The 25,959-nt window shown below is 39.4% G+C and overlaps 1 protein-coding gene across 1 annotated transcript in view; it reads left to right on the top strand.

Annotated features, from left to right (window-relative positions):
- The window catches only part of col7a1l (collagen type VII alpha 1-like), a 51,604-nt gene that overhangs the window by 5,361 nt on the left and 20,284 nt on the right, over positions 1–25,959 (top strand). The window contains exons 5-70 of the mRNA XM_069164911.1: positions 2,042–2,215; positions 2,491–2,654; positions 3,606–3,735; positions 3,827–3,943; positions 4,151–4,306; positions 4,806–4,922; positions 5,057–5,203; positions 5,297–5,416; positions 6,109–6,267; positions 6,960–7,073; positions 7,232–7,381; positions 7,783–7,920; positions 8,249–8,395; positions 9,084–9,203; positions 9,791–9,937; positions 10,583–10,870; positions 10,975–11,114; positions 11,330–11,453; positions 11,959–12,102; positions 12,222–12,409; positions 12,895–12,975; positions 13,094–13,111; positions 13,191–13,217; positions 13,386–13,451; positions 13,890–13,970; positions 14,050–14,076; positions 14,332–14,376; positions 14,558–14,632; positions 14,714–14,809; positions 15,510–15,536; positions 15,688–15,741; positions 15,954–16,025; positions 16,124–16,183; positions 16,339–16,374; positions 16,478–16,522; positions 16,700–16,735; positions 16,918–16,962; positions 17,712–17,783; positions 17,871–17,903; positions 18,520–18,591; positions 18,727–18,786; positions 18,875–18,910; positions 19,812–19,892; positions 20,197–20,232; positions 20,403–20,447; positions 20,686–20,757; positions 20,969–21,004; positions 21,317–21,343; positions 21,533–21,571; positions 22,010–22,072; positions 22,605–22,643; positions 22,745–22,789; positions 22,896–22,928; positions 23,108–23,173; positions 23,354–23,398; positions 23,497–23,532; positions 23,616–23,642; positions 23,739–23,810; positions 24,021–24,083; positions 24,326–24,343; positions 24,439–24,474; positions 24,559–24,597; positions 24,690–24,725; positions 24,815–24,949; positions 25,240–25,326; positions 25,548–25,745. Of these exons, the coding sequence (XP_069021012.1) occupies positions 2,042–2,215; positions 2,491–2,654; positions 3,606–3,735; positions 3,827–3,943; positions 4,151–4,306; positions 4,806–4,922; positions 5,057–5,203; positions 5,297–5,416; positions 6,109–6,267; positions 6,960–7,073; positions 7,232–7,381; positions 7,783–7,920; positions 8,249–8,395; positions 9,084–9,203; positions 9,791–9,937; positions 10,583–10,870; positions 10,975–11,114; positions 11,330–11,453; positions 11,959–12,102; positions 12,222–12,409; positions 12,895–12,975; positions 13,094–13,111; positions 13,191–13,217; positions 13,386–13,451; positions 13,890–13,970; positions 14,050–14,076; positions 14,332–14,376; positions 14,558–14,632; positions 14,714–14,809; positions 15,510–15,536; positions 15,688–15,741; positions 15,954–16,025; positions 16,124–16,183; positions 16,339–16,374; positions 16,478–16,522; positions 16,700–16,735; positions 16,918–16,962; positions 17,712–17,783; positions 17,871–17,903; positions 18,520–18,591; positions 18,727–18,786; positions 18,875–18,910; positions 19,812–19,892; positions 20,197–20,232; positions 20,403–20,447; positions 20,686–20,757; positions 20,969–21,004; positions 21,317–21,343; positions 21,533–21,571; positions 22,010–22,072; positions 22,605–22,643; positions 22,745–22,789; positions 22,896–22,928; positions 23,108–23,173; positions 23,354–23,398; positions 23,497–23,532; positions 23,616–23,642; positions 23,739–23,810; positions 24,021–24,083; positions 24,326–24,343; positions 24,439–24,474; positions 24,559–24,597; positions 24,690–24,725; positions 24,815–24,949; positions 25,240–25,326; positions 25,548–25,745 (5,522 nt within the window). The remainder of the gene's footprint in view (positions 1–2,041; positions 2,216–2,490; positions 2,655–3,605; positions 3,736–3,826; positions 3,944–4,150; positions 4,307–4,805; positions 4,923–5,056; positions 5,204–5,296; positions 5,417–6,108; positions 6,268–6,959; positions 7,074–7,231; positions 7,382–7,782; positions 7,921–8,248; positions 8,396–9,083; positions 9,204–9,790; positions 9,938–10,582; positions 10,871–10,974; positions 11,115–11,329; positions 11,454–11,958; positions 12,103–12,221; positions 12,410–12,894; positions 12,976–13,093; positions 13,112–13,190; positions 13,218–13,385; positions 13,452–13,889; positions 13,971–14,049; positions 14,077–14,331; positions 14,377–14,557; positions 14,633–14,713; positions 14,810–15,509; positions 15,537–15,687; positions 15,742–15,953; positions 16,026–16,123; positions 16,184–16,338; positions 16,375–16,477; positions 16,523–16,699; positions 16,736–16,917; positions 16,963–17,711; positions 17,784–17,870; positions 17,904–18,519; positions 18,592–18,726; positions 18,787–18,874; positions 18,911–19,811; positions 19,893–20,196; positions 20,233–20,402; positions 20,448–20,685; positions 20,758–20,968; positions 21,005–21,316; positions 21,344–21,532; positions 21,572–22,009; positions 22,073–22,604; positions 22,644–22,744; positions 22,790–22,895; positions 22,929–23,107; positions 23,174–23,353; positions 23,399–23,496; positions 23,533–23,615; positions 23,643–23,738; positions 23,811–24,020; positions 24,084–24,325; positions 24,344–24,438; positions 24,475–24,558; positions 24,598–24,689; positions 24,726–24,814; positions 24,950–25,239; positions 25,327–25,547; positions 25,746–25,959) is intronic.

The following is a 25,959-nucleotide window of genomic DNA, read 5'->3' as shown; positions in this document are numbered from 1 at the left end:
TGTGGGCATTTTTGTATGTATGTGTGAGATTCTTGTTTCTGAGTAGCTGAGTGCACTCATGCAGGTGTGTATCATATGTGAAAACACAACAGCCTCTACTCAATATGTGTGAAGGAATGATTCATGATTAATCCAGCTTCTACACTGTATCTGTAAAGGCGCATCCTCTCCGATACTGTTGCATCAGCTTTCTTACTGCTCGTGAATACACACAAATTTACTTGCACATATCTTACTATTTAACTCCTACACACAGGCATACGCACAGAAGCCCACAACTTATTCCTTTCAGCCAGCAGCAGTGCAATAATTACTGCTCATTAGCCAACGGTGTGCTAATCGCAGTCATTTTTCATAAGGCGATTCAGTGTCCCCCATGTGCACCTCTGACACTGAGGGCTGCTCCTCTCGTTCATCACTACTACAGAGAAGCTCCACACGCTTCTTGTCCTCTAGTGCAAAACCAATATACCTGTGGAGAATGTGGAAGCGGGTATAACACAAGTGTACAGATATATGCGCCTCCATTTGCTGTGCAAGCACAAAACTATTAAAAATACACATGCATATTTATTTTATCCAAGTGCAAATTTGAAACGACCAATTTTGTATTGACTCAAAAAAGACTCGCAACATCGTTGTCCTCTTCTATTAAAATGTATATTTTTGTATAACCTCCACAAATGTTTTCAATGCGTTTGTTTGTCTGTGTGCATCTGTTTGTTTGTCAGCAGGATCATGGAAAAACGACCTGGTTCACTCTCAAAAGCTCACTGCAGAGTCAAATTTTCTAAGTCCAGCGAAGTAGAGTTGGACAAGAGGTCACCTGATGCTAGTCTTTGGGTTAGAGCGAGAATTAGGAGGCACTGGGAGTCAAGTTTAAGGACTATTTGATTGACAGTGATACAACCAATCACAGCAGTGTACACTAAATTGGGGGGGTGGGACCAAATCCAGGTTCTGCAGGGTGCAGCTTCTTCATTTTCATGAAACTTTGTGAAACGATGCATCATGAACATAAGAAGTACCCATTAATTTTTTTTTTAAAGCGGATCCGAATCACGGGGCGGATCAACTAATTACTTTAAACTTTCATTAACATTATAAAGTTTATCATTTCAAGTTCATTTAGCCTACTATGGATGACGTGCGACGTCGCAGTAAGGGTGTTGTGGTACTTCCTGTCGCTATGCTGCTGTTGCTGCAGTACAGGCACAGCTCATAAACCTTACATAAAATATCCATTGACAGTGTCTTACATCTATTTGTGACATACATTTGCTCTACTCAAGTACTTTTGTTATTCATTTCTTATGTGCAAATACAGGTCCGCTAGCTCAGCAGTTAGCAGACAGTTTCAGAGGGAAGAACCCAACCAGAACCAGCTGACCTGTGAAGCTTTACCGCGGCACCATTATATTTAGAGATCATTCTGGTACTTTTGCAAATATATCCAGGAATAAGTGGTTGCGTCGGGTGCAAATTGGTATCTTGTACAGGAGTGAATTACTGGACTTAGATGGAGGTCTGCGCTCTCAAGAGTCCACTTGAAGTTATATTAAGAGAATTACAACATTTCAAGTCCAAATTGGGTCTTCATGTGGCGTTTTCAGCGCTCACTTCCACAAACTAGGATCTTGGAAGCATGCACACTGTCATAATTTGAAATAGATGACAGAATGTGTTTGTTTCAGCTTGTGTGTGTTTACCCTCGACTAGACGTCTGCAGTATGCATGCCAACGTCTTTTCATGATTTAAATTAAGTCACTCAAAACGCCACAGCTCCCCCTGGTGGTGTGTAGGAAAACATACGGATAAAAATGGCGAACCAGACATGGAATTATTGTGCATTTAATCACGTAAAATCCCTCAGATATCAAAATCCCTGTCTTTTATGTAAATTTTGTTGTTTAAATCAACAGTTTATTTGAAATGTTTTTATCTGCCCTGGCAAATATCAGTGGACTGAGCATGTAGAGAGTGCTGTTGCTGTGTGTACAGTGTCCAACACTTGTTTCCACTCTCTCCTTGTTTATCCAGGTGTGAGGGGGGCTGATGAGTTAGAGTTGAGGAGTATTGTATCAGAGCCATATGAGGAGCATCTATTGCTGGTCCCCGACTTCTTGCTCCTGGACGCCATCCTTCCCAAACTGTCCCGCAGAGTCTGTTTCACTGCCTCTGAACCACCACGCCCTGTGAGAATGTCCCAGCCTCGTGAGTTGTTTTTAGGAGTTCTTCATAATAAGATTAAATTTCTTCTTGAAGTTGCCCTCACACTGACAGCTGTTTGTATTTTTATATTGCTGAATTATATTACATCATAGTGCTTGAAAGATACAATAAACACGAATGATAAACTTTCTTCTGTTTGACTCTGCCCTGCAGCAACATCATTTATCTTTCAGATACATTTTTCATGAAGATCCTTCCTCTTCCTCTCTTCATGCTTCCTGTCTCATCCCTGCCTCTGTACTTACTCCCCATCGTAGGTGAAGAGCGTGTGGTGGGTCCCAGAGACCTGCAGGTCAGTGAACTGGCCCACAGTTCCCTCAGACTTACGTGGAGCCAGGCCACAGGTGATGTCACTGGATATCGCCTGGTGGTCACCCCTCTCAACTCCCAGGGACAGCACGTCCACCTGAAGCAGAGACAGGTGAGGGACTGTCCATATACATACAGTATATGCTAGATGTGTTACTATTGAGCTGGACTATAATAGAGGATGGATGATGATGTTATCAGGTTGGAGGTCAGACCTTAGATGACTTCAGAATTTTGTGTAGACAGTGAATGGAGAATTAATTGGACAACGCAATCTTTTTCCAGCTGATGAATCATCTCACAGCTCAAAGACTTTTGTATAAACTAAAAAGAAACTTTCGCCACACAACTCACTTTGAGTCAGCGCCCACAGATTTCCTCTCCAAAAAATATTTTGTCTGCATATTGACGACATAAGCTTCTAGTACTGTCATTTCAGCTTCGATCTCAAAACAGCGGGTCACTACTGCGACGAGTGCATGCACTGAGCTGAAAATGTCGTGATTCATCTCCCCTTCAGTCGAAGATATTTGTGCAATTCCATCTGGGTAACACTTGAAGCTTACCGCAACATTTTAATAATGGATTCAACAGAGGCCGTGTATCTTTGTGCTTATGCGTTTTAATGATAGTACTGCAGGGGTATTCTTTACAGAGACTTATGGCAAGAGATGAATATTTTAGCATCTGCATCATTTTATAATGCACAACATGCCACATAATTTGAATATAATGGAGGACAAAGTATTGGACAGAATTGTAAATCAACTGTAAAGATGCTGGTGGATTTATAGAGTTAGACACTTATATGAAAAGTAGCATATAAATATATTTAGTTTCAAACAGGATGTCTATTTCAGTACACTTTCCAGCAGTGTATCTCTGTGTCATTGCACTGCCTGCGGGTGTTTCTCTCCTCAGTTCTGACTTCATCACTCTGTTGATCAATCATCTTACTCTCCACATCATTCTCTGTTGCTCTTTCTGTCTCACACACACAAACACACACACACACTAACCTCCATTTTTTTTTTCTCCTCGCTGTCTCCTGTGTACATAACAGATGGATCTGAAGGCAGATGTGAGCACAGCCATGGTGACAGAGCTGAGTCCTAAAACAGACTATTCCCTCACTGTGTACGCCATCTACCCGAGCCTCATAGGAGACTCTGCGACAATCACTGTGAAGACAAGTGGGTGCCACACTTCACTGCATGTCTGCGCACATCTGTTTTGGATTTTATTCTGCCTCCCGTCCCTGAGCAACAAGTATTTGTCTTTCAGCCACTTTGCCACAGGTGTCAAACTTCCGGGTTATTGAGGAGGGTCTGTTCTCTCTGCGCCTCGGCTGGACACCTCCTCTTGGGAAGCTCAGTGGATTCAAGATCTTCATCCCAAGATGTATGCTGATAAACGTCAATGCAATACTTTATTAATCTTGGATGTTATTCCTAAAAATAGCATTATACAGATAACATACTTGTTGGATTAAAGCCATAACGAGTTTAGAGTTGATTTTCTCAGTTTGAGTCAGAGCAGATTCCATCACAGGAACAAGCTTTATGGAAGGTATATTATTGATTCTTCTGGATTTATGATTGTCTGCAGCCAACAGACCAGGATTAACTTACGAGAAGCTGCTTCCTGGAGACAAATCTTCTCATGTGATTGACAGCCTGGAGGAGGATAAGAAGTACACCATCAGTATTTATGCCGTTTTCCCTGAGGGACCCAGTGAACCGGTTTCAATAGCGGGCAAGACATGTAAGTTTCTCAGCTTCATAATTATATAAATTTACATAAACAGGAAAACCAGAGATTAAGCCCCAGTATTCTTGTACCCAAGATATTTACATTTCTGTCCTACACGTTTACATATGCATCTGTTCAAACACTTCCACAGAGGAATAGCCTATATAGCTGTAGCTGATCAACAACTGCAGGACAAAGTCATTTAATAGAGTATGAAGCACAATTTAACAGAAGAAATCAAAAATCAACCTGCAGTACCATAATATTTCCACAATAGAGTGCTGTTGTTCCAGAAAATGAAATACCAGCAACTGTCATTTATCTCTTTTTCATAATGTACTAGAGGAATCTCTTCTCAGACTGTCTTGATTTTGATTAAATTAGATTGATATGTTTCCTATATTTTATTATATTCTACTCAAAAGAATGTCATGGCTGTGATTTGTTGTATCACTAAATAAATCCAAATAAAATATTGAGTTTATGTGTGTGAATTGTGTGTGTTTAACAGTAAAGTTGGTACCAGTTCAGCAGTTCCTGGTCCAGAACGCCACCACAGACACTGTCCAAGCAAGGTGGGCATCAGTCAGGGGTGCTTCAGGATACCGTCTGACATGGGCAGCTCCAGGTACAGTACTGTGGTTAACTGTGAACTTTTTGGGGGAAATAGAGCTAAATGTCCAACATAGTTTGTCTTGGACAAAAGGTTGTTCTGGATTTTCTTTTTAACCAGATATGATTGTGTTTTTCTCTGTCTTGCAGATGGCCACATAGAGAACATAAACCTCGGGGACACCTTTAACTTCTACATGATCCAGGGCCTCCACACCGGGTCTGAGTACACCATCACCATCAACCCCATCTTTGGAGACATCGAGGGGCCCGTCACCACCACCACACTGAAGACATGTAACTAAAACTGTAACTCAATACTGACAGCATTACAGGCATGAGTAAGATCAAATGCATAACAGCTCTGTTTGTATTCCCTCTTTCTGTCAGTGGAAAGTAGTGCCGTACAAACCCTGAAGGTATCTGCTGTGAGTACCAGTACGGCTGTCATCTTGTGGAACAGTGTCCCAGGGGCCACAGGATACAGACTGGCATGGGGACCGACCCCAGGTGATTTACTCTGCCACTTTCTCTTTCTTTCAGCCTTGCTGTTTTATTTGATAAGAGCCACTGGTTGTATACTCATGCATACTCTTATATACTCCTGAGTTCCACCATACATCCCCATAATTTCCTTGCTTTACAGCAGATGTTCCCAAACTTTTAATGCCATTATGCAAACCACATTTCTTAAGAACCACTTCTCACTGCAGATACCAACAATTATTTTTATAAAATAAAATGTACTCATTTAACCATGGAGCCTCAGAAAGGCTAAAAAAAAAACAACAACACCATAAGGCTTCTGTTTCCAAAGCAAATTCTACATTTACATCTCTTGATAGAAAAGACGCTACTCAACTCTGAATCCTCTTTTGCATTAAAAGCTTAATCTGACCTGTCAGGTGCACGTACCACCGTTTGAGAATCACCCCAATATAAAGTAAAACACACTTGTTTTTGTATTGATTCAAGCATCCTTTTCCTTTCCACCACTTTTTCAATGGGTGCTTCGGGCCTGGATATCTGCCAGAGGCTTGTGATGAAATACAAATATTGGGAGAAGAAAGATGTTGTTTACAGAGAGGTAGCGTCTGATGTCAAGCTGGAATTGACCAAAACAAGAGGTCACTGGGGAATTATAAATGAAAGGGGGAAAAAAAAAAAAAAGGATTTGACTGCAATGCGGATGTTATTTTCAGAGTTTGTTGGTCGGGATCGTCCCCGTCAGTTGGCTCTGAACGGCAGCACCACAGAGTACCAGCTGAAGAATGTCGCCCATGATACAGAGTATGTCCTAACGCTGTATGTGCTGTTTGGATCTTTGGTGGGGCCTGGTATCAGCGCTACCTTCAGAACTTGTGAGTACTTTTGTTTGGTGTGTCTCTTACGCTCCTGTACTGATCCTGCTGTTACAAGTCAAAATATCTTCTGTGAAAAAGGTGTCTGTCTGTGTCATCTCATTCATCCTGAAGTATCATGCAGAGTCAAAATATAATAAGTCACTGTTCACATTGGTTGGTGTCACACTATTGCACTGATCAACAGGTTGCACTGATGTGTCAAGACATGCAGTAAAGAGGGAGGAAGAACCGAAGCATGAATACGTATAATTTTGAGAGGAGGGAAATGTGTTCAACATGTTATACACAAAAGTAAACAGATGTTTTGCTTGTTAACAAGAAATTCCCACACCAGTCTGAAATGCAACATTTCACTGCGCCTCCTGGTTGAAAGTTTCAAACAATGTTTAAACAAGTATGTTTTAGCTCTGACTACACCCAGTGGCACTGATGGATATGGTCAGACATTTCTACGTCACGGCAGCAAGTTTGGGATTTAAATCATGCGAGGTCAGCAGATTTTCACCTGCTTTTAAGTTGTTCTTGAAGAAAAAAATTCCAAAAGGCTTTGTTTTAGAGAAAGGTTTGAAAGAAAAAGGTTAATTTTGAATTGATCTTTCTGTTCCACATTTTAAAGTAAATAATGTAATTCACAATGTATTAACAAGAACAAAAACAGGCTCTTGATGTTTTCTCTTCCCCTCCCTCAGCTCCGTTGGGTTATGTGTCCAACTTCAAGGTGACATCCTACACGAGTACCTCTGTAGATTTGGAGTGGAGTCCCATCGTTGGAGCCACCGAGTACCAACTCTCTTGGAACACAGGTGTTGTATTTAAACATAATCTTTTCTACCTCAGCACAACCTTAGGCCATTTTTTATGTTTTAACAGGTGTATCAAGCAAGATGTACTGCTTTTTCATATTCTTTAGTGTGTGTGTGTGTGTGTGTGTGTGTGTGTGTGTGTGTGTGCATGCTTGCAGGTGACAACAGACCCCAATCCCACTACCTGGACCGCAGTGTCCTCTTCCACCGTATTGAAGACCTGAGCCCTCAGTCAACCTACATCATCACCATCCGTGCAGTGTACGGCAACTCAGAGGGACCAGAAATCTCCTTATCGCAGCCAACAGGTATGGAGCAGAAGTAGGACTCAGTTTTTAATTCATCACGATTCATCTTTAGATCTAAATAGCTCTGTGCAGCTGTGTATCCATTGTAATTAAACAGGAAGGGGCTGCGACTTTCTTCCTGCTGTGCCACGGCGCCCTCGTGGTGTCTCTGTTTGACTGACAAGTCATGTACTTTGGTCTTCCCATTTTAACTCTAGTTCCTGTGTGTCACTGAGTCCTAGTCAGCAGGGCTGCTATCATTTTATCACTGTCAAAGTTAGAATGTTACACCAAGTATCAAGTTTATTACACTTTAGAATAAATAAACTTGTACATTCAGCAAAGAGATTTTTATAATGTGTTTTAATACATCATGAGTTAAATTGATTTGAATACACATTATATCTGATGTTATTTCTCAGCTGCAGTCTCAGACTCTGAGACAATCCCGGCAGTGAGGGACGTGAAGGTCATGGACATTGGCGTAAATTCCTTCACTCTGTCTTGGAGGAAAACACCAAGGGCTTCTGGGTACAAAATCTCTTGGATCCCCTTCCAGGGTAAGAGACCATATAAACACCCCTACACTTCAATGCATACACATGTAGATATATGGGTTCACAGATGAATATGAGCTTTACTCCTTCCATGCTCTGGGAAAAAATAACGATATTAATCATTTTATTGACAAAGAATATTAAACATTTCTTCAATAGTTGCTTCATTTTTCAATTACAACACCTTGTTACTGCTATTTTGCATAATGGGTAATCAAGCCACTCGTGGCTCATTACATCAAAGTCTTATCCATAAAAGAGCACACAACAGTGTTGTTTCAAGTCATTCTCATCATCTTTATTCACTGGATTTAAAAATTCCCCGCACTAGGAGGTGTTGAGAGGTCCCACATGGTATCTGCTGCTTCCACCACCTTCACCATCCACAACCTGCGAGAGAGTTCTGCGTATAAGATCCAGGTGTCCTCCATGGTGGGAAGCAGGGAGGGAAGCGCAGTCCTGGTCACAGCACGCACCTGTAAGTCCTGCCTGGCCCTGGTAGTGAAGAACAGCATGAGACATGTTCTCAATCAGAGGTTACAGGGAGATATTTACAGTTATAAGTATCACAAATTCATTTAAACACATTTTAAATCTTATTGATAACTCTTGTCAACATCTTGTAAACTAGCGTTTGTGCATGTGGTGAATGTTGACACCAATCTCAGCTGAGCTCTCTGCAGTTTTCAATCTGCTAGACCTTCAGCAGACAAATCCAGACTGTCTGGCAAACAAAAGAAAACTTTACATTTTAGTTTTAAAATATGGAAGCATTTTTCTTGAATAATATCTTCGCTGATATCTTTCTTCGTTGTCAGAAGTGACCCTGACATTAAGAAATGGATCGAGTATCAACAAGATGCAACAGAATCACATTCAAAACATCAATTTTAAATTTAGAATTAAAAAGAGCGTACGTGTCAGATGGGAAGTCGTGATTAGCAGAATCAGTATCCAAACGTAACAAGTAAGAAAGGTGTATCATTAAAATGTTGCAGCATATTCAGCTACGTTGGTTTTTTTTGTGCTTTTTTTTCTAAATTATACAGATTGTTGAAGTTTCTGTTCTTTACTGTATGATTAGTAATTCCATAAAAAATATCCCTTAACTTGTTTTGTTCTTCTGTTTCATTCTTTGTGGTGTTTTTTGTGTGTGTGGTTTTCAGTGGATCTTCCAAAAGTGGAGGGATTTGCTGCTCTAAATACAACAGACAGCAGCACTCTTCTAAACTGGACCCGTGTGGCAGGAGTTTCTGGATACCGTCTCTCCTGGAGGCACATCTCAGGTTCATAAAATGTCCCCCTTAAGGGTCCCTCCTCGGCATAAATTAATCAGCAACATACAATTTTCAATTAACCCCAAGAGTTAAACTCCCATCCTCTCTGTAAATGATATTGCATTGCATGATGAGCCTTGTCATAAGCACTGTTAAATTTCAAAGTGATATTGGTTTTGAAAAAAGAATATTGAGTAGAATAAAATATAAGTAGAGTATGACTGCAGTAATCATTTGTTTCAAGGTCCCCCAGGTTCTGAACTGGATATGTAACATGAGACACATTATTGGAACGTGTGCTGAGTGTTAACATAAGCACTCTTGCTCATAAGGGAAATATGAAGAACGGCCAATATCTTTTTACATCTCAGTTATTTGTAGAGCTATTCCCATTGAGCCACAACTCAAAACTCTATGGTCTTTTATTTGATATCACGCATCTCTTAAAATGATTTTTTTTTTTTTTCCATTAATTAGTGTGGACTAAAATGTATTTTAATAAGGAGACATACTTTCTTGTTTTAAATTCCTGGAAACTAAATGGATACAAATGATTACTCTGCTATAACAGCTTCTTGTCTGTGTGTCATTTTCAGTGTTGGACACTAAATCAGAGACGCTGGGCCCGGGCTTCTCCTCCTTCAAGATCACTGATCTCCTCTATGGCAGAACTTATATTTTCACCATCAGACCTTTGTATGGAGAAGTGGAAGGGCCGATAAGCACCGTGTATCAGAGAATATGTAAGACTTTACTCAAATGGTTTGATCAAACTTTCACAAATCTTTATCTGTACAACGGACATTCACTTAAGAGACATTCAAATTGTTCTACTCAGATCCCCACGACGAACGTTTTACTTTAACATACATTGATTATATTGTGCTAAATACTCGTCTTTGCGCTGTTCCATGAGACTTAACTGTACAGTGACTTCACACTGCTTTAACGCTTTGCTTTACAGTTGTTAATAGCTCGTGTGACTCGACAGAGACTTCCTCTTTATTTACATCTTGTATTTTGATTGGATGGTGCAACTGATATTTTTTTCTACGAGATCAAGAGGAGGATTTAGATGGCAATAAAGTTTTTACTAAGACAATCTTTAAGGTTTAATGGTGCAACTTGATTTAGTAAATCACTAGTTTGAAACTAGTTAATAAATATCAAGATGTTAGGAAAGATCTTGCACACAAGCAAAGTAATGTATTTATGAAAAGCTGGTGCAACCCATAAAAGGGCAATGAAACCCAAAAAAAGGAATGCAGCAGCGGTGTTTTTGTTTTCCATTTGGTGCTGCAGCAGCGACTTTGTTTCACCTCAGAGGCCTATAGCGATTGATGTTTCACATAATCACTTACTGTATGTTGTGGTTCTGTACATCACAGTGGGACAGGATCCTCCTGTGATAACAGTGCAGTCTGTGCCAGCCACAGCGGCCCCCCGTTCCCCACGTATCACCACAGTCTCCCAGACTGCCTCCGTCATCAACACGATCGTCAATGAGTCAGCCACCAGAACCACTCGGCACCCCATCGTTGTGCCTCCTCCAACTAAACCCTTAACAACTAAGAAGCCTCCTGGTCAGCTGAGTATCACTGAAACCAAAGCAGCAGCAGTCACCTCCCCACGATTAACCACAGTAAACACAGAGACAACAGCTCCACCACAGCCAGGTATTTTGCAGACACCGGCTTATTTACATTTTGCTCAAATTGAACAATTTACAGTAGATTTATAGTTTATATTTCATGTGTTTCTGTTGTTTTGTTTTTGTCAGTGTGTGGTAGGAGTAAAGCAGACATCGTATTCTTAGTGGATGAATCCTCGAGCATCGGCCCGAACAACTTTATCAAGATGAAGGACTTCATATTCCGAGTGGCCACTTACTTCCCTGTTGTTGGTTCACAGGGCACCCAGGTTAGTGGCTCAGTGAACACTTTCTTTGTGTTACCTTCATATTGTGCTGAAGATATGGCTTCAGGTGTATCCTGTCATCACTTTGGCAGTGAGTTTGGATAATTACAAATTGGACTCGATTACAGTGTTTTTAAATCAGCTTCTCCAGGCTTATCACACAAGTCAAAATATTGATACTATGATGATGTGCGTCTTCTCCATCAATCCTCCCTCAGTTAGCCGTGGTTCATTACAGCGACGAGCCTCGAATTGAATTTCGTCTGAATGACTTCAAAGACAGAAACTCTGTGCTCAGGGCTCTCAGAGCGCTTCGCTATAGAGGAGGCAACACCAAAACAGGTCAGTGACACTCACTCAGGTGTGCACAGTGCTTTGTCTCTGTTTGCCACCTGTCATCCGAGGTCAGATAATTCCTTTAACACTGTTTAGGTCAGGGGTCTCCAACCTTTTTTCCCCTCTGTTCTCCTTGATCTACCAGGTAAATCTGGTTGGAGACCCCTGGTTTAGATCCAGCTGTGGATGCCGTAAAAATACACTCTTTTTGGTCCTGCTACCATAGACTACACTGCATGGACTGTAGATGCACACGACTGCTGACTTAAAGCTATGAGCGCAGAGAGATGATAATGATTTAAAAAAAAAAAAAAAAAAATACGACCCATTTAGACCAATTTATGAAAAAAATAATGAAAAAGCAATTATTGTTTATCGAAGGTCTGCATTGCTTACACCCTTTTATATGTTGTTTCTATATGTAACTTCTAAATTATATCAGAATTGATCAGAGTAACCATCCCAAAGGTTTGATTTTTTTTTTACTCCTCAAACTTTTGCATGTCTCCAGGAAAAGGCATCAGCTACGTTCTGCAGGAGCTCTTCCAGGAGTCTCTGGGGATGAGGCAGGATGTGGCCCATGTTCTCGTTCTGATTACTGATGGCAGGGCCCAGGATAATGTGGTGCCACCTTCCAGAATTGCACGCGCTCTGGGTCAGTTCTAACAAAAGCCTGCAAAAAGGGATGTTGTCAATTAAAAGGTTTCAGCTAAAATGCTCAAAAAAATGAATGTTCAGTTTGCGCTCTCATGATTTGAATCTGTGTCTGTACAGGGGTCAGCGTCCTGGCAGTGGGAGTTTCTAATGCAGACATGGAGGAGCTAAATAAAATTGCAGCTCCCGCCAGCTACAAGAATATCTTCTACTCACCAACCTTTGATGACTTCCCCTCCATAGAGAGAGAGTTTATCTACAGCATCTGCAGTGAGGAGCTCCTCTCCGAGTTCAAACTACAAGATGAGGTGAGACAAAAGCCTGATTTCCTTCATTTGTTATTACATTGAGATATATTAGAGTTCATAAAGACTTGTAAAAAAAGACAGCCTATATCTATACATGCAATTCAGGAAAACCTTTTTTACAATTGGCACAAATGTGTTTTAGATTTTGATCGTATAGGGACAGCTGCTTTACTGCACCCGTAAAGTAAATGCAGTTTGAGCACATGCAGGTGGAGCTGACTGAATATCCAGCGTGAACATGTATTACATAAAGGAAGATGCAGTCGCCTTTTTAATCCACACACGAAGACTCTGCAGGAGAAAACACGTTGCCATTGTTGACTTCATTTTTACGTCACAGCAGTGGAGGATGTGACCGCAGTGAAATCAAAGCAGCTTCACCAGACAGCCGTTTATGCCACTGTAACTCCACAACAACTCAGTTGACCAGTCTATAATTCATTCTCTCTTTTTTTTTCTTTTTTTTTTGTAATTTTCATTTTCAGTTTGCTCAGTTAGACACCCCGACTGATGACCCAGAGGAGCTGCTTAAGCCTCAGGGTCCCTGTGAGTCTCAGTGTGGGAAGGTTGGTACCAAAACAAAGACCCTCCTCCTTCACCTGAGTCAGAACTAGGAATGGTTCAATATTGCTTTAATCAGCAACTATTAATCATGTTAATCCTGTTAATCATCTGTTTTCCCAGGGCCAGAAAGGGGAAAAGGTGAGTTATTTGACGCAGACTAATCTGATAATGATAACGTTGTGAAACAGTCATATTTATTTATCTTTCATTCTTTCAGGGAGATGGTTTTGGTCTTGGAGGTCTGGTATGTTTTACCTATTTTTTTTTTTAAATGTACGCTAATACTGCTTTACGGACATTTCCATACATTTTTACCACTCCTTCTCTGCCCTTAATTGTGAAATACATTTGATTTACCTCTAATTACCTAAACCCTTTAAATATAACTATTATTGTTATTGTTATTATGTAGCGATTCAGGCAAAGCCCAGGACAGTATGATCCTTTCACATCCTCCAAAGGAGAGATAGGAGAGAAGGTAAGAATCAGCACACACACAGACACATATTACACACTACCACCGTTCATCATCATTAATTATTAATAATAATAAATTACTTATTATCTAGCTGCTTTATTTTTTGCAGCAATTCTTCTGTTTTTATTACTTACGATGACATGGAGCTAAAGATGAACACATCCTCGTACAGTTGTCATAGTAACAAAGGTTTCATGAAAAAAAAAAAAACTTAAAAATGTCTTAATCCACATTAAGAAACATACTTTAATTAACCCTGAAAACAATTTACAAACTACGCTCGATGTGCAAACGTGGAACGTCAGCTTTTTTGCGTATCTGATTCAGAGAGCGGACAAATTGTAGCTGTAATCATTTCTTTTATACTTTATCTAATATCATAACAGTGCAGTAATACTGTGAGTGTGTACGTCTGTGATTACATTTTTTTTTCGACAGGGACCTCCTGGAACAGATGGTGTCCCTGGGTTGCCAGGACGACCAGGAAGAACTGGACCCCCAGGTTCTGCTGGCCTGCGGGTAACCAAATTCAGAAAGAATGAAATTTCACACTGACCCGATCAGAACCTGAAAATAATATTCCTTGTTTTTCTTTCAGGGCCTTCCAGGTGTTCCAGGTGACATGGTGAGATCAAACTGCACTTATTAAAGACAACACAGTTTAAAAGTGTATTTAGTTAATGACATCATAACGACTTGTGGAGAAAATGTATTGACTTACTATGTTACATTGTCATTTCAAATGTGGATGCTTTTGGAACATTGACTTGAGAAATTGTTTTGATTTCTATCCATGGTCTCTGTACAGTGCGACAATGAATTGTCCAATATTGGCTGTATGTATTTACCGTATAGTCAGTTATATCTCTTTCCATGGCAGGGTCTTCAAGGACACACTGGTCCGAAGGGACAGAGAGGAGAACGAGTAAGTCTGGCCTGTTCATTTAATTTGGACAGATTGTTTTCTGCTCAGATCTGAAGTCATGGCACAGCTGTCGACTGGATTTATCTACTTGTACGATTTAGGTGCTAAAACACCAGCGAAACGGAATGTAATATTGTGTTGTGTATCTGGGGACATGATTTCCTTTTTTGTTTCCACTCAGGGAGAGCCTGGATATGTCATGGCTGGCACCGATGCAAATTTTGTTCCTGGACGAAAAGGGGAGCCAGGATCTTCAGTAAGTCTCCAAAAACTGTGTTGGAGTTTTTCTAAACATGAACTTCAGACAAACTGAAATATTCCTCACTTCATGTTACAGGGACCTCAGGGACCTCCTGGTGTACCAGGAGTCAATGGAGCTCCAGGTCTGCCTGGTCAGCTAGGACCACCAGGGTTGCCAGGAACATCTGTCAAGGTAACATCAGTCCGACTTACAAGTTACCAGAAAAGCAGATCAGTGCGCAAACTTTAACAGCAACTAACATCCCAATGTTTATTAGGGGTCCAAGCAGCATAGTTGCAAGGAACCCTCTTTTCTTTGTTCTGATTATTCTTCTACTTCTTCCGTATTATTTTTCTCTGCTAAAAGTGATTGCACAGCATAAACTGTAAGTCCAAACCTTACCAAAACTAGCCGCTAGGTTGAAAATTCCCACCACAACTCAGGCACACAAAATTACACACATTAACCTCAAGGTGGCGTCAATAGCCTCCTTAATAGCACCCTTAATAACTACTAAGTAAGGCATAAATTGATACCTTAGTTAACATGAACCATAATTAACCATTAACTAACTGTTAATTAACTGGTATTTAATGTTAATATATATTATTTTTCTCCCCTAAAAGTGATTGGGCAGCAAAACTGTAAGTCCAAACTTGCCCAAAGTTAGCAGCTAAGTTGCAAATCCCCAACTGGACAAAAATGTTGCAATGTGTGACGACTTGCCTGGACCCCGATCATTGCTGCTTGAGGCCATGTTTATTATTATTTTTGTATATTCGGCTGCCGCACCTTCATATCACACAATGATGTATGATTTTATAATGTTTCATAATACCTGGCAGGGCATTGTACTACATCATATAATGTTGAGACTGTTTGTATTTTGTAGGGAGATCCTGGAGAGCCTGGTGCAAAAGTAAGTATGAAGTCGGTCTTCTTGTCTTTTTATAAGTCTGCTTTAAGGAATGAATTGCTCCTACTTTTACTTAAATTTTCCCAGAAATAATTATTTTGTTATATAATTGTTTCTATTTATATCTAATAATACCTTCATACACTTTGGAAAGGGTTTACGTGGGAAGCCAGGCGTTCAAGCAGACAAGGGAGAGCCGGGAATCGATGTAAGTACATAGTTGATTTGATTATTAGAAGTGCTAAAAACATTGTGTTACACAAATGAAATATTACTCAGAGTTGTCTTTAAAAAAAAAAAAAAAAAAAAAAAAAAAAAAAAAAAAAAATTTGCATACGTCCAAGTGTTTTGTGTTTTTTCTTTTCTTTTCTTACTGTCTTTCTTACACAAACTTACACACACAAACACAAACCACTATAGGGTATCGCAGGTTTGCCTGGTCCCATCGGCATTGATGGAATTCCAGGATTACCAGGTCATAAAGGAGAGAAGGTAAAAGTGTTATTAATTTCAGCTTTTTGCATTTGACCAGTCGACTAAAAAGACACGAATATCAAACTGAGAATATGGCTTGAAATAAATTTACCCAGGGTGAAGAAGGAATTGGCACACAAGGCATTCGAGGTCCTGGTGGAGAGCTGGGAGAGAAGGTACATAACAGCACACAAGAAGAACATACAATTTATCCATGACCTTGATTCAAGAGAAGCAGAATTGCACTGTACTTTAGTAGTAAAGACAGATTCAAGACAGACTTTTCCGGGTTTTCTTTTCACGTTTCTCTGTTTGAACTTTTGTTTTGTAGGGTAATACTGGCTTAACAGGACCAGTCGGCCCAAAGGTACCAAAAACGTTCAAATAAAATATTGCGTTTAATGAATGATTTTATTTAAATCATAAAAACATTTTGCAGAATAGGATTTTTATGTAATTTGTCTTTTAAGGGTGAGCGAGGAGAACTGGGCATCCAGGGGATCGTCGGACCTCGGGTGTGCACTTCATCATTATCTCTAGTTCAAATAACTTGCAAAAAGTTCTTATATGTTTTACCCTGAAATGCAAATTAAGTAATTCCAGTTCGTTCTAACGATATAAAAAGCAGACCTGTTTAACTAAGGAGGAATCAGTGATGAAAGGAATTTAAAGTGATTTATTTTTACTTGCAGGGGAAAAAAGGATTAAAAGGGGAGCAAGGAGACAAGGTGAGTTCATCCCACACATTCATTCAGTCTCTTTTCATTTGGTTGAAAGTATTCGCTTCACAATTAATGTGATAATTCAGCGAGGAGTCAGGCTAATCACACCGAAATAATAAAAAAAACGTACATATGTAAGTATGTGCATGCAATTTTCAGGATTAAAAAAACGTTTTTTTTCTTTCTAGGGAGAAAAAGGAGAGATGGGACCAATAGGACCGCAAGGACACACGGTGATTGAGGATCGCATCTTATAAAATGTGGCTTTAATTGACATTACACATGTAAAACACATCAACAAATTTAGGTTGGCATTTTCAAGAGCCGAAACAAAATACTCCTTTGAGAAACTGAAGTCTATTTCTGTATATAGTATTAATTTTGCACAGTGGAACATTTTCTAATTTACCACCAAAGCAACATAAATATAACTGCTTCTACTGAGTGACCATAATCTACTTCTTTCTAATTTAGATTTAATTAAAAAAAAAAAGCCTGAGGCAAATGCAGTATGTTTATTTGGGACCTGCTCTGAAAACTGGTGGAAAAAGACAGCAACACTCCAAACAGACATTTAGATGAATAAATGAACAAACGAGAAAGTCATTTTGTTTCGATTAGGCTCTATCGGAGATGGTTATGATTACATGCGATCATGAGCCAAATTGCCAAACCTCAGTGGGCATCTTTTGCAAGTGGGTCATTTTTTTTCCTGCTTCAGTGATTTTTAATTTGAGGCAGCGTGGTCCCTTGATAGAGATGAACACACAGAGTGTTGTCATGAGGAACATCTTCCCGTCTTTTGTAATAAAGTGTTTTATTTTCAAAAGATTAGCTCCCAGGATTAAAAAAGAAAAAAAAGACATTGGTTTTGATTTGTTGGGCACATAGCTTTCGGCGAGAAAGCTTGGTGTTATCAGTCGGAACAGTAATGGCATAGAGAGTTAAAAAAAATACTTATTATTTACTGTGACTTTTCCAGGGACTAACTGGGCCAATGGGGTTAAAAGGAGATGAAGGTCTTAGAGGAGTTCCTGGAGATCCTGCCAAGGGTGTAAGAAAACTGTTAAACTCATTCAAACTCCAGAAATTGAAGCACTTGTTACACAACCTCTTATTCTTCTTTATTCCATAACAACAGATAATTGGTCCAACTGGAAAAAAGGGCACCAGGGTAAGTCACCTGAAGTCAGTGTTTTTCACACCTTTTTTTTTTTTTTTAATCCATTTCTGTTTTCACCTCTGATTTTCTTTCCGTGCAGTGTGACACACCAAACTTTTTGCATTCACAAAATATTGCTAAAATGTTCATTTATAACAGTCGGCAGAGTCGAAAGAGTGAAAAGTGTTACCCCGGTTATCGGTTTAACCAATTACTTTAAGGATTTAAACCACTGAGACGATCTAACTGCAGCTGCCGCATCACCTTGTTAAATTTCGTCAGGGCCTCATATGTAACCTCTAAATTGTTTGCATGTATTTATCTTAACCGGCTTAAAATAATCTGTCAGCCAAAGGAAAGTGATTCTCTTGATGTTTAATTCCATTTAATTAATTGTTCGGGGTATTCTTGCACACTCAGACTCAATCCTCTGGGTGCGCTTATCAAACACAATTAAGATTTTCTCTCATTAGCCTTTTCAGTTGGACTGAATGCTCCAGTGAATGGGCCCTCTTTAATCTCAGTCCACAGGGCTCCATTTAGCGTTAAGAGAAATTTAGCCTGCTTGCCAGTCTCATGTTGTTTGATGTGTATGTGTTTATGTCTGTGCATATTTTCTGCCTGTCAGGGAGACATCGGTCTAGTTGGTCCCACGGGCCCCCAGGGAATAAAAGGAGAGCGAGGAGACAAAGGAGAAAAGGTTGATAGTGAGAAATACTGTCCTTCTGCCTTGTATTCGGTCCTATCCAGTTCACTAACATGAGAGTAGAATAAATCAACAATATATTTAGATATATTTTTACTGTGTGACTACGGTTTGTTTCGATATGTGCAGGGTAGTCCTGGTTTCGGGATTCCAGGGCAGCAGGGACCAAAGGGAGAAAATGGCGAAAGGGTGAACCATTTAACAATCTGTTGTTGATGTAATAATGAAGCCGGAAACAGCTTTTGATTTCTTATTTTACCATTTTTATCATTCATAGGGAAATGTTGGTTTATCTGGAAAACCAGGACCAAAGGCAAGTGAAAACAGGTTTCTTTGTAAACTCCTCCAATCATAAATTTTGTATTACTAACAGGTCAAATGAAAATGTTCACTGTGAAAGCCGTCACTTGTAGTGAAGGCAAGCATCACCTGACTTAACCCCCCCGTTGTCCTAAGATCAAAATGAACCACAGCTGTGTTCAACCAAGTTCTATTTTATTTATTATTTATTATTTTGTATTTATTTTATATTTTGATCTTGTCACCAATGATCCCAAAAAAATATAGAAATAAAAATAGAACTTGGTTGAACACAGCTGCGGGTCATTTTGACCGTGGGACAACGGGAGGGTTAACAATTCCCACTCTGTAACTTTTTGGTCATTCTTTTGATTTTATCACCTTTTTTGATTTTGTTCACTCTCACCTCTTTTTACAACCTCATTTCCTGTCGCAGCTGTTTGCAGCACAAAGGCCCTAGAAAGTCACTGTACGCTAAATGTTCAGCGCCAAACAGCAGGCAGGCAAAGTTAGCCACAAGTTGGTGTGTGGAATGAAGCATTTAGCTGCTACAGAGGCAGATATATTGAAGAACCAGACCAGTACTAAAACAAGAAGGAACATTGGACCAGGAACACAGCAGTGAATGCGACTGTTTCTCTGCGTATGTTTGATACTAATAGAGCAACATTTTGCTGACACCAATTTATTACTTCGGCCATTAGATGTGAGATTTATGTTAACATCTTGTTCTGCTTGCCCCATGTTGTAAATTTCTATATATTATTGAGTATCATAAATATGTAAAGCAATTGTTATATTATGTTCCATTAATTCCTCTTCAGGATTTTATTACAACTATTAAAAACTCTTAATAGCCCTTTTTCAAAAATACAGATGTTTACTCAGGTCCTAAATCAAATATTTTTTTCCAGGGGCAAGATGGCTCTAAAGGTGACAAAGGGAATATTGGTTTACCTGGCAATCCTGGAGGAGCCGGATTAAGAGGTAAAGATGTAAGTAAATCTTGAGTGGTTGTTACAGCAATGACGTTCGTATAATACAGCACGATTCTAATTTATTTCCTGACAAGGGTTTGTTTAGAAAACATGACATCAGGAGAATGCTCATTAAAACACAAGTATGATGACAAATGGACCAATCAGAATGTGATATGTTCAGATAAAAGGATTTATTCCAGCTGGAGTTTAGGAAAATTGTTCCCTTATTTTTGCATACTGTATACTGTGTATGTTAGCACAGATGGCTGAATATTTACACTGCAATATTGGTGACAGTTATTATTGATTATGTGTGCAGGGTACACTTGGAGCTAAAGGAGAACAAGGAATTAAGGTACAGTTGATTTCTTTACTTAATGATTTTGATCTGCATTCAAACTTTTAAACATGTTTCTCAGAGGGATTGCTGTTTTGGTAAAGATTTCAAAAGATTTCAAATCCATATCCAAATCCATGGCATCAAATAATTTGCTTCAAATGAGCATTTAATTTTGTCTTTCACAGGGTGAACTTGGCCCAGCTGGAGAACCTGGTGACAGAGGAATCAGGGTTTGTTTTCAGGGCCAGACATAGTTTGGTCACTGCAGTGTGCATGCAAGAAGTTTGACTCAAATGATGCTTTTAGTCTCATGCAATCTTAAAGCTCTTTACAGTTTTAGACTCCACCAAGTTGCAGCAATTATAAGCACATTGGCTCGCAGCTGCATTAAATTGTACATGTTCATTTGTGTATTTACTATAAAACACTGATCCAAGTCCTTTTAATTCCATTCTTATTGTTGATCAGGGTCCACTGGGGTTACCAGGACGACCAGGAGACCCTGGAGATAAAGGGGACTCTGGGAAGTCTGGTCTGCCTGTAAGTTCTTCACATGATAATTTCAAGTACCTACACCCTGAGAGATATGGATTTTAGAGATAGTATCTTTACCTTGCTGCTAAGTATGTGTGTAGGAAATCAGTATTATTTGTAGAGTAAATGTGACTCTTAAGTAACTGGAATAATTCAGGTCAATTCAGGTTAAATTGCAAATCTTCATCACAACCTGTGAATCTTTTCTGTTTTGAAGGGAACTGATGGAAACAAAGGCGACAAAGGAGAGCCGGTGTGTTTTTATCTGCCATCTGTCCCTCTCACTGATGATCATGTTCATTGTTTCTCCTTCTTGACTGCCATCTGATCTTTCTTCTGTGTCAGTCACCATTTCATCTTCACAACCTGCTATCCTCCTTTGACTTCATGATTTCGATTTTGATATGTTGAGTAATTAACTTTGTTTTTCTGTGTGTGCCACACTTCAGTGCACAGACCATTTTCCTTTGTGTTGCAAATATAGATTGTGTTTGGCAGTGTGACATTTTAGATTTCAACTGTGTTTTGTCCATTTTCTTTTGATCACGCTGGCATCGTCACAAAGGGAAAACCTGGACCTCCGGGAACACAAGTAAACAAATCTCTCTTGTCATTTTTGACTTCTCGTCAGTTCAACCATGTTTGACAGAGGCGTTTCTTGTAACAAAGCTAATAAAGAAAAATAAATAACGTCCCATAAGACTTTATGTCTGTTTCCAATCAGCTGAAACTGCGTGTTGGTTGGAAAGTTAACTTTTGATGTGTCATTTTGTCCTACTAGATTACTGCAGACAACAACATACTGACCAGAGTGATTAAGGTAACTGAAAAATAACATGGAACATTCTTTATGTTATTGATCTTCCTGAAGGAATTAGAACCTTTCCTTTCCTTTCCTTTCCTTTCCTTTCCTTTCCTTTCCTTTCCTTTCCTTTCCTTTCCTTTCCTTTCCTTTCCTTTCCTTTCCTTTCCTTTTACTTTACTTGATTTTACTGAAACACCAAACACTTCTGAAATTTCAGTTGCCGAACGGGAACATAACCGACACTTTGGGTGTTAAATGGGAATCTTTCTTGTGCTTTTGCTGTTGACAATCTGGAATAAAACTGCCATGGCAAAGACGTTTCCAAATATTGCCTCAAGTGGCAGAAAAGTCAAGAATATGTCAAGAATTCATTTTTATTTGGGATTTTGACAATTGGGAAATCAGATCCTCCCATGTAAGGGTTTCCATATGACAATTTTTTTTTTCCTACAGGGGGAGCCAGGTGAGCCTGGTCAGCTGGGTTTGAGGGGAGAAACAGGTTTACCTGGGCCACGAGTAAGTATCCTATTGCTTACTTCAAATGTCATCAACAAATATAAACCGCAAGCTGATCATGAGTGCAGTGCCTGTCAGGACATTAAAATCTTTACCAATTTAACCATTTGGATTAAACAGTGTAAGAGTGTGTTACATTCTATGAAGATGAATGTATACCTGATTAAATGTGTTAATATGTTTGCTCCTTAGGCCTCAGTTGTAGTCCCTAAAATCATTTTTAAAGCAAAAAAGTCTGATTTTCTTTGGTTCTCAAATGTGACAATCTGCTGGTTTTGTCTATTTCATATAATTGTTGACTACCTTTCGGGCTTGGACCTATAAAACAATGTATTTGAAGACTTTGACTATTATTTTTTTCTTATTACATTTTATAGGCTAAATGTTTGAAAGTATTCATTAGTTAACAAGTTCATTTGCACAAAGTAGATCAGTTTCTGACTGCTTTCTATTTTGATAATAATAGTTCAGTTTTGTTTTTTGTTTTTTTTAATTATTATCCTAATATTTGAATGTTTTTTTCTCCATCCAGGGTTCAGAGGGGAAACCTGGATTACCGGCACCGTCCCTGGTATGTGACTTTAAATTGCATCTGCTGTGGTACTGTTTGTATCAGCGGAACTTAACATTTGTTTAAAAATGTGTTCACATATGAAGCCGTGTGATTTGCAGGGTGGTTCTGGACTCGATGGCCTACCAGGAAAACCAGGAATGAAGGTTATAAGCTCACTGTTTATTAAAATAATATTACAATGCCCAGGGAAATTGTTTTGTGTATTTATGAGTATGAGCTTACTCGTAAGATGTTTTATTATAATTGCAGGGTGACCAGGGGCAAAATGGAGAGCCTGGTCCGGTGAGTGCACACTGTATGAAACCTTTTTGTTGTGGTCAAATAAACCACGGGCCGTTAGTGTTTCAATTCTGTTATGTCTGTGTTTATTTGTGCAGTTTGTCACTCTGTTTGTACTTTTTACTGTGGTGAAGAGTTGGAAATGAAGATGTGTTTTTGTATGCGTGTGCGCATGTGAACAGAGAGGAGAAAAAGGAGAGCAAGGTCGGTTTGGGATCGCTGGAATGCCTGGCTTACCAGGAACTCCGGTGAGTATCACCCCGAGTCCTGGTGACTCTGACTACAGCATTACCATCCAACCTTTATAGGTTTTATTGGTGACATTCAAGCCAGAATATCAAAATATATTGTTGTTGGAGGCGTGCAATTTGCATAAACCACGTGTTTTTCCAATAGATTAAGACTGTTGTATTTGCTCTTCTCTGCAGGGGAGACCTGGGATTGACGGGAAGAGGGGCCTGGCAGGAAAAGATGTGAGGATTCCTGTTATGCTTCTCTACATTAAACTAGCTAGAAAATGTCAAAATAATGTAAAGATTGTTGACATTTAAAATTGGTTTTCTTCTCTCAGGGAGAAAGAGGACCCAATGGAGATGACGGAAAAAAGGTTCTTAAGATTTATTGCATCCACCTTGAGAATTTATGAAGCTATTTCGCGAATTCACGGGTTAATTCTTCTCTTAATTTCAGGGGGACAAGGGAGGTGTAGGTGCAAATGTAGGTGGTTTTTAAATTATATATATTAAAAAAAAAAAAACACCTTTGTGAGAAAATTGAAGATGCAACTGAGAGATGCTGTTGTTTTCTTTCCAGGGTAAAGATGGTAGTAAGGGGGAACCAGGACCTCCAGGTTTGCCTGGCATGCAAGTGCTTGTCACTCCTGAGGTAAAAGCTGCATTTTTGGTGATTTGTTAATTAGGGAAGCATATTTATTGTTTCAGATCTGTTTCGGAAGGATAACGGTAGATTAGGGAGTGTGTTTAGGAATCATAGTCTCGTTTCTGTTTGGTGATGATTCAGATACACATCAAATGGGTCCACTTGGATCAGAATGGCAGTCTAACTTGACTCATTTTTGCATGGATCCATCCACAGGGCGCCACCATTGATGAAGTCCGACAAGCATTTCCAGTCCCAATGGGACCTCCGGGAGCTACCGTGAGTTTAATACTTACAGCATGCTTTTGCTATTTTTAGGTCGTAAATAATGGCACATTATTTCAGCTGTTGCATGACATAATTCATATGTCGCCCGCATGGACCCTGAATCATCACTCAGCGATGATTATAGAGCTTTTATTGTGGGCTGCAATGAATTGTGAAATTACCTGCATGAGCTTGATGTCATGCATTGTAGATGCATGTTCAAATGTCTTGCTCCTCTGTTTCTGTGTGTTTAGGGTTCTCCAGGAATGAAGGTAAGATGTTGATGGTGTTTATAATGAAGCCGAGTTAAAAAAAAAATATATAGATATGGGCTTGCGTAGCTTATTTATTTTTATTTTTTTTGCAGGGTAATGCAGGCGAAAGAGGCCTGACAGGAGAGAAGGTAGTGCTGATAAGAGTTATATGTCAGAAACCTAGAACTGGAAATGACAATATTTTCACAGCATTTACTTTCATGTTTCTGCAGGGCGATGCTGGAGCTCCTGGAAAGTCTCTCACGATGAAGGTTGAATACACGATTTAATAATTCCTTCTCTGGGATACATGTTCACGTTTTACATTGTTAACTCTGAACAACATATTTTGCCTCCGCTTTAGGACATTGAAGTGATGTTTGAAGCGTACGGCATAAGGGTGAGCTCTGAGCATGCAGGCATATACATTTTGAGGTTGACAGAATATGTAAAAGCAGAGTTTGACCTACATGAAACCTTTCCTCTCAGCTGCCTTTGCTGAAGACTCTGATTGACAGGTTGCTGCAGGATGGAATAGAGGAGCTGCTTCATGTGCTCAGCACCTCCAAGAAAGCAAAAGAAAACGCAGGCACACACACCTCCAACGTCATCACTGAGTACACAGTACGTAAACTCAAGAAAAGAAGTGTGAGAATATTGGTATATTGTGTCCCATCCTTCATGAGATTATAAAAAAACCTTTAAAATGCATTGATATGTACATAAAAAACAGTGAACAGACTCTCACTGTAATGTTTACAAACCAGTTCATACATTTACCAAATCATTTATCAATTTGACGGCCATTTTAATCACTTGTATTCTCTGTCTTCAAACAAAAATGTAAAAAGTTTCCAACCGAGGACAATAAAAAACAAAATAATATTTGATGTATGTTTGTGTTGTCTCAACAGAGTTCGGTGAAATTTGATCTCAGCAGCCAGCCGCTGTCAGAGCTGGACACCATTGAGGACCCTGGTTTTGCTGAGTCTTTGTCTGTTGTAAGTGACCTCATCTCAAAGGCTTATTTTCCTAAAACAAAGGCAAAAAAATCTACCCATATTTTACCGGCCTCTGTATGTCACTGATTGCTTCTGTAAAAAAATTATAATTTTCATCTACTGTATACTGAATATTGCCATTGATGAGCTTTTACCTCAATAGACGCTTCTGGTCCTAAACTACTCTCTCACCACCCTTACTTCTATCTTTTGATGTGAAGGACCCTTTAAATGAAACTGCAGAGGGCCCAACCTTATGGACCGTCACCACATTGAATGGAGAGCAGGAGCTCGACAGGATTGAGACCACGTTAAAGGGATCCAGGTGGAAGGAGACGATGGACAGAGACAAAGTGTCTTCATTCAAAATTAATCTGACTGTAATCAATTCTACTTTCAATTCTACTCCGACCAAGGAGGTAAGTATGTAAAGAAACATGCAGCTTTTCCTCATACAGAGGCAATTTAAGAACATCACTCTCATTTAATGCTGCGTTTCAAATATTTTTCAGTTAATCTCTTCCATTATTTCTCTGACTCCTTATTATCAATTATACAGAAAGGCAATTTAATCAATTCATTATCATTTGAACACAAAATAATTATGATTCTAACCTGTGGCTAACTCACATA

The sequence above is a fragment of the Embiotoca jacksoni genome, unplaced genomic scaffold (assembly GCF_022577435.1).
Source record: "Embiotoca jacksoni isolate LCO1_2020_lvr unplaced genomic scaffold, fEmbJac1.0.p SCAF_32, whole genome shotgun sequence".
NCBI lineage: Eukaryota > Metazoa > Chordata > Actinopteri > Embiotocidae > Embiotoca > Embiotoca jacksoni.
Note: the sequence above shows the minus strand (reverse complement) of the source record. Positions and strands in the feature narration are given on the sequence as shown.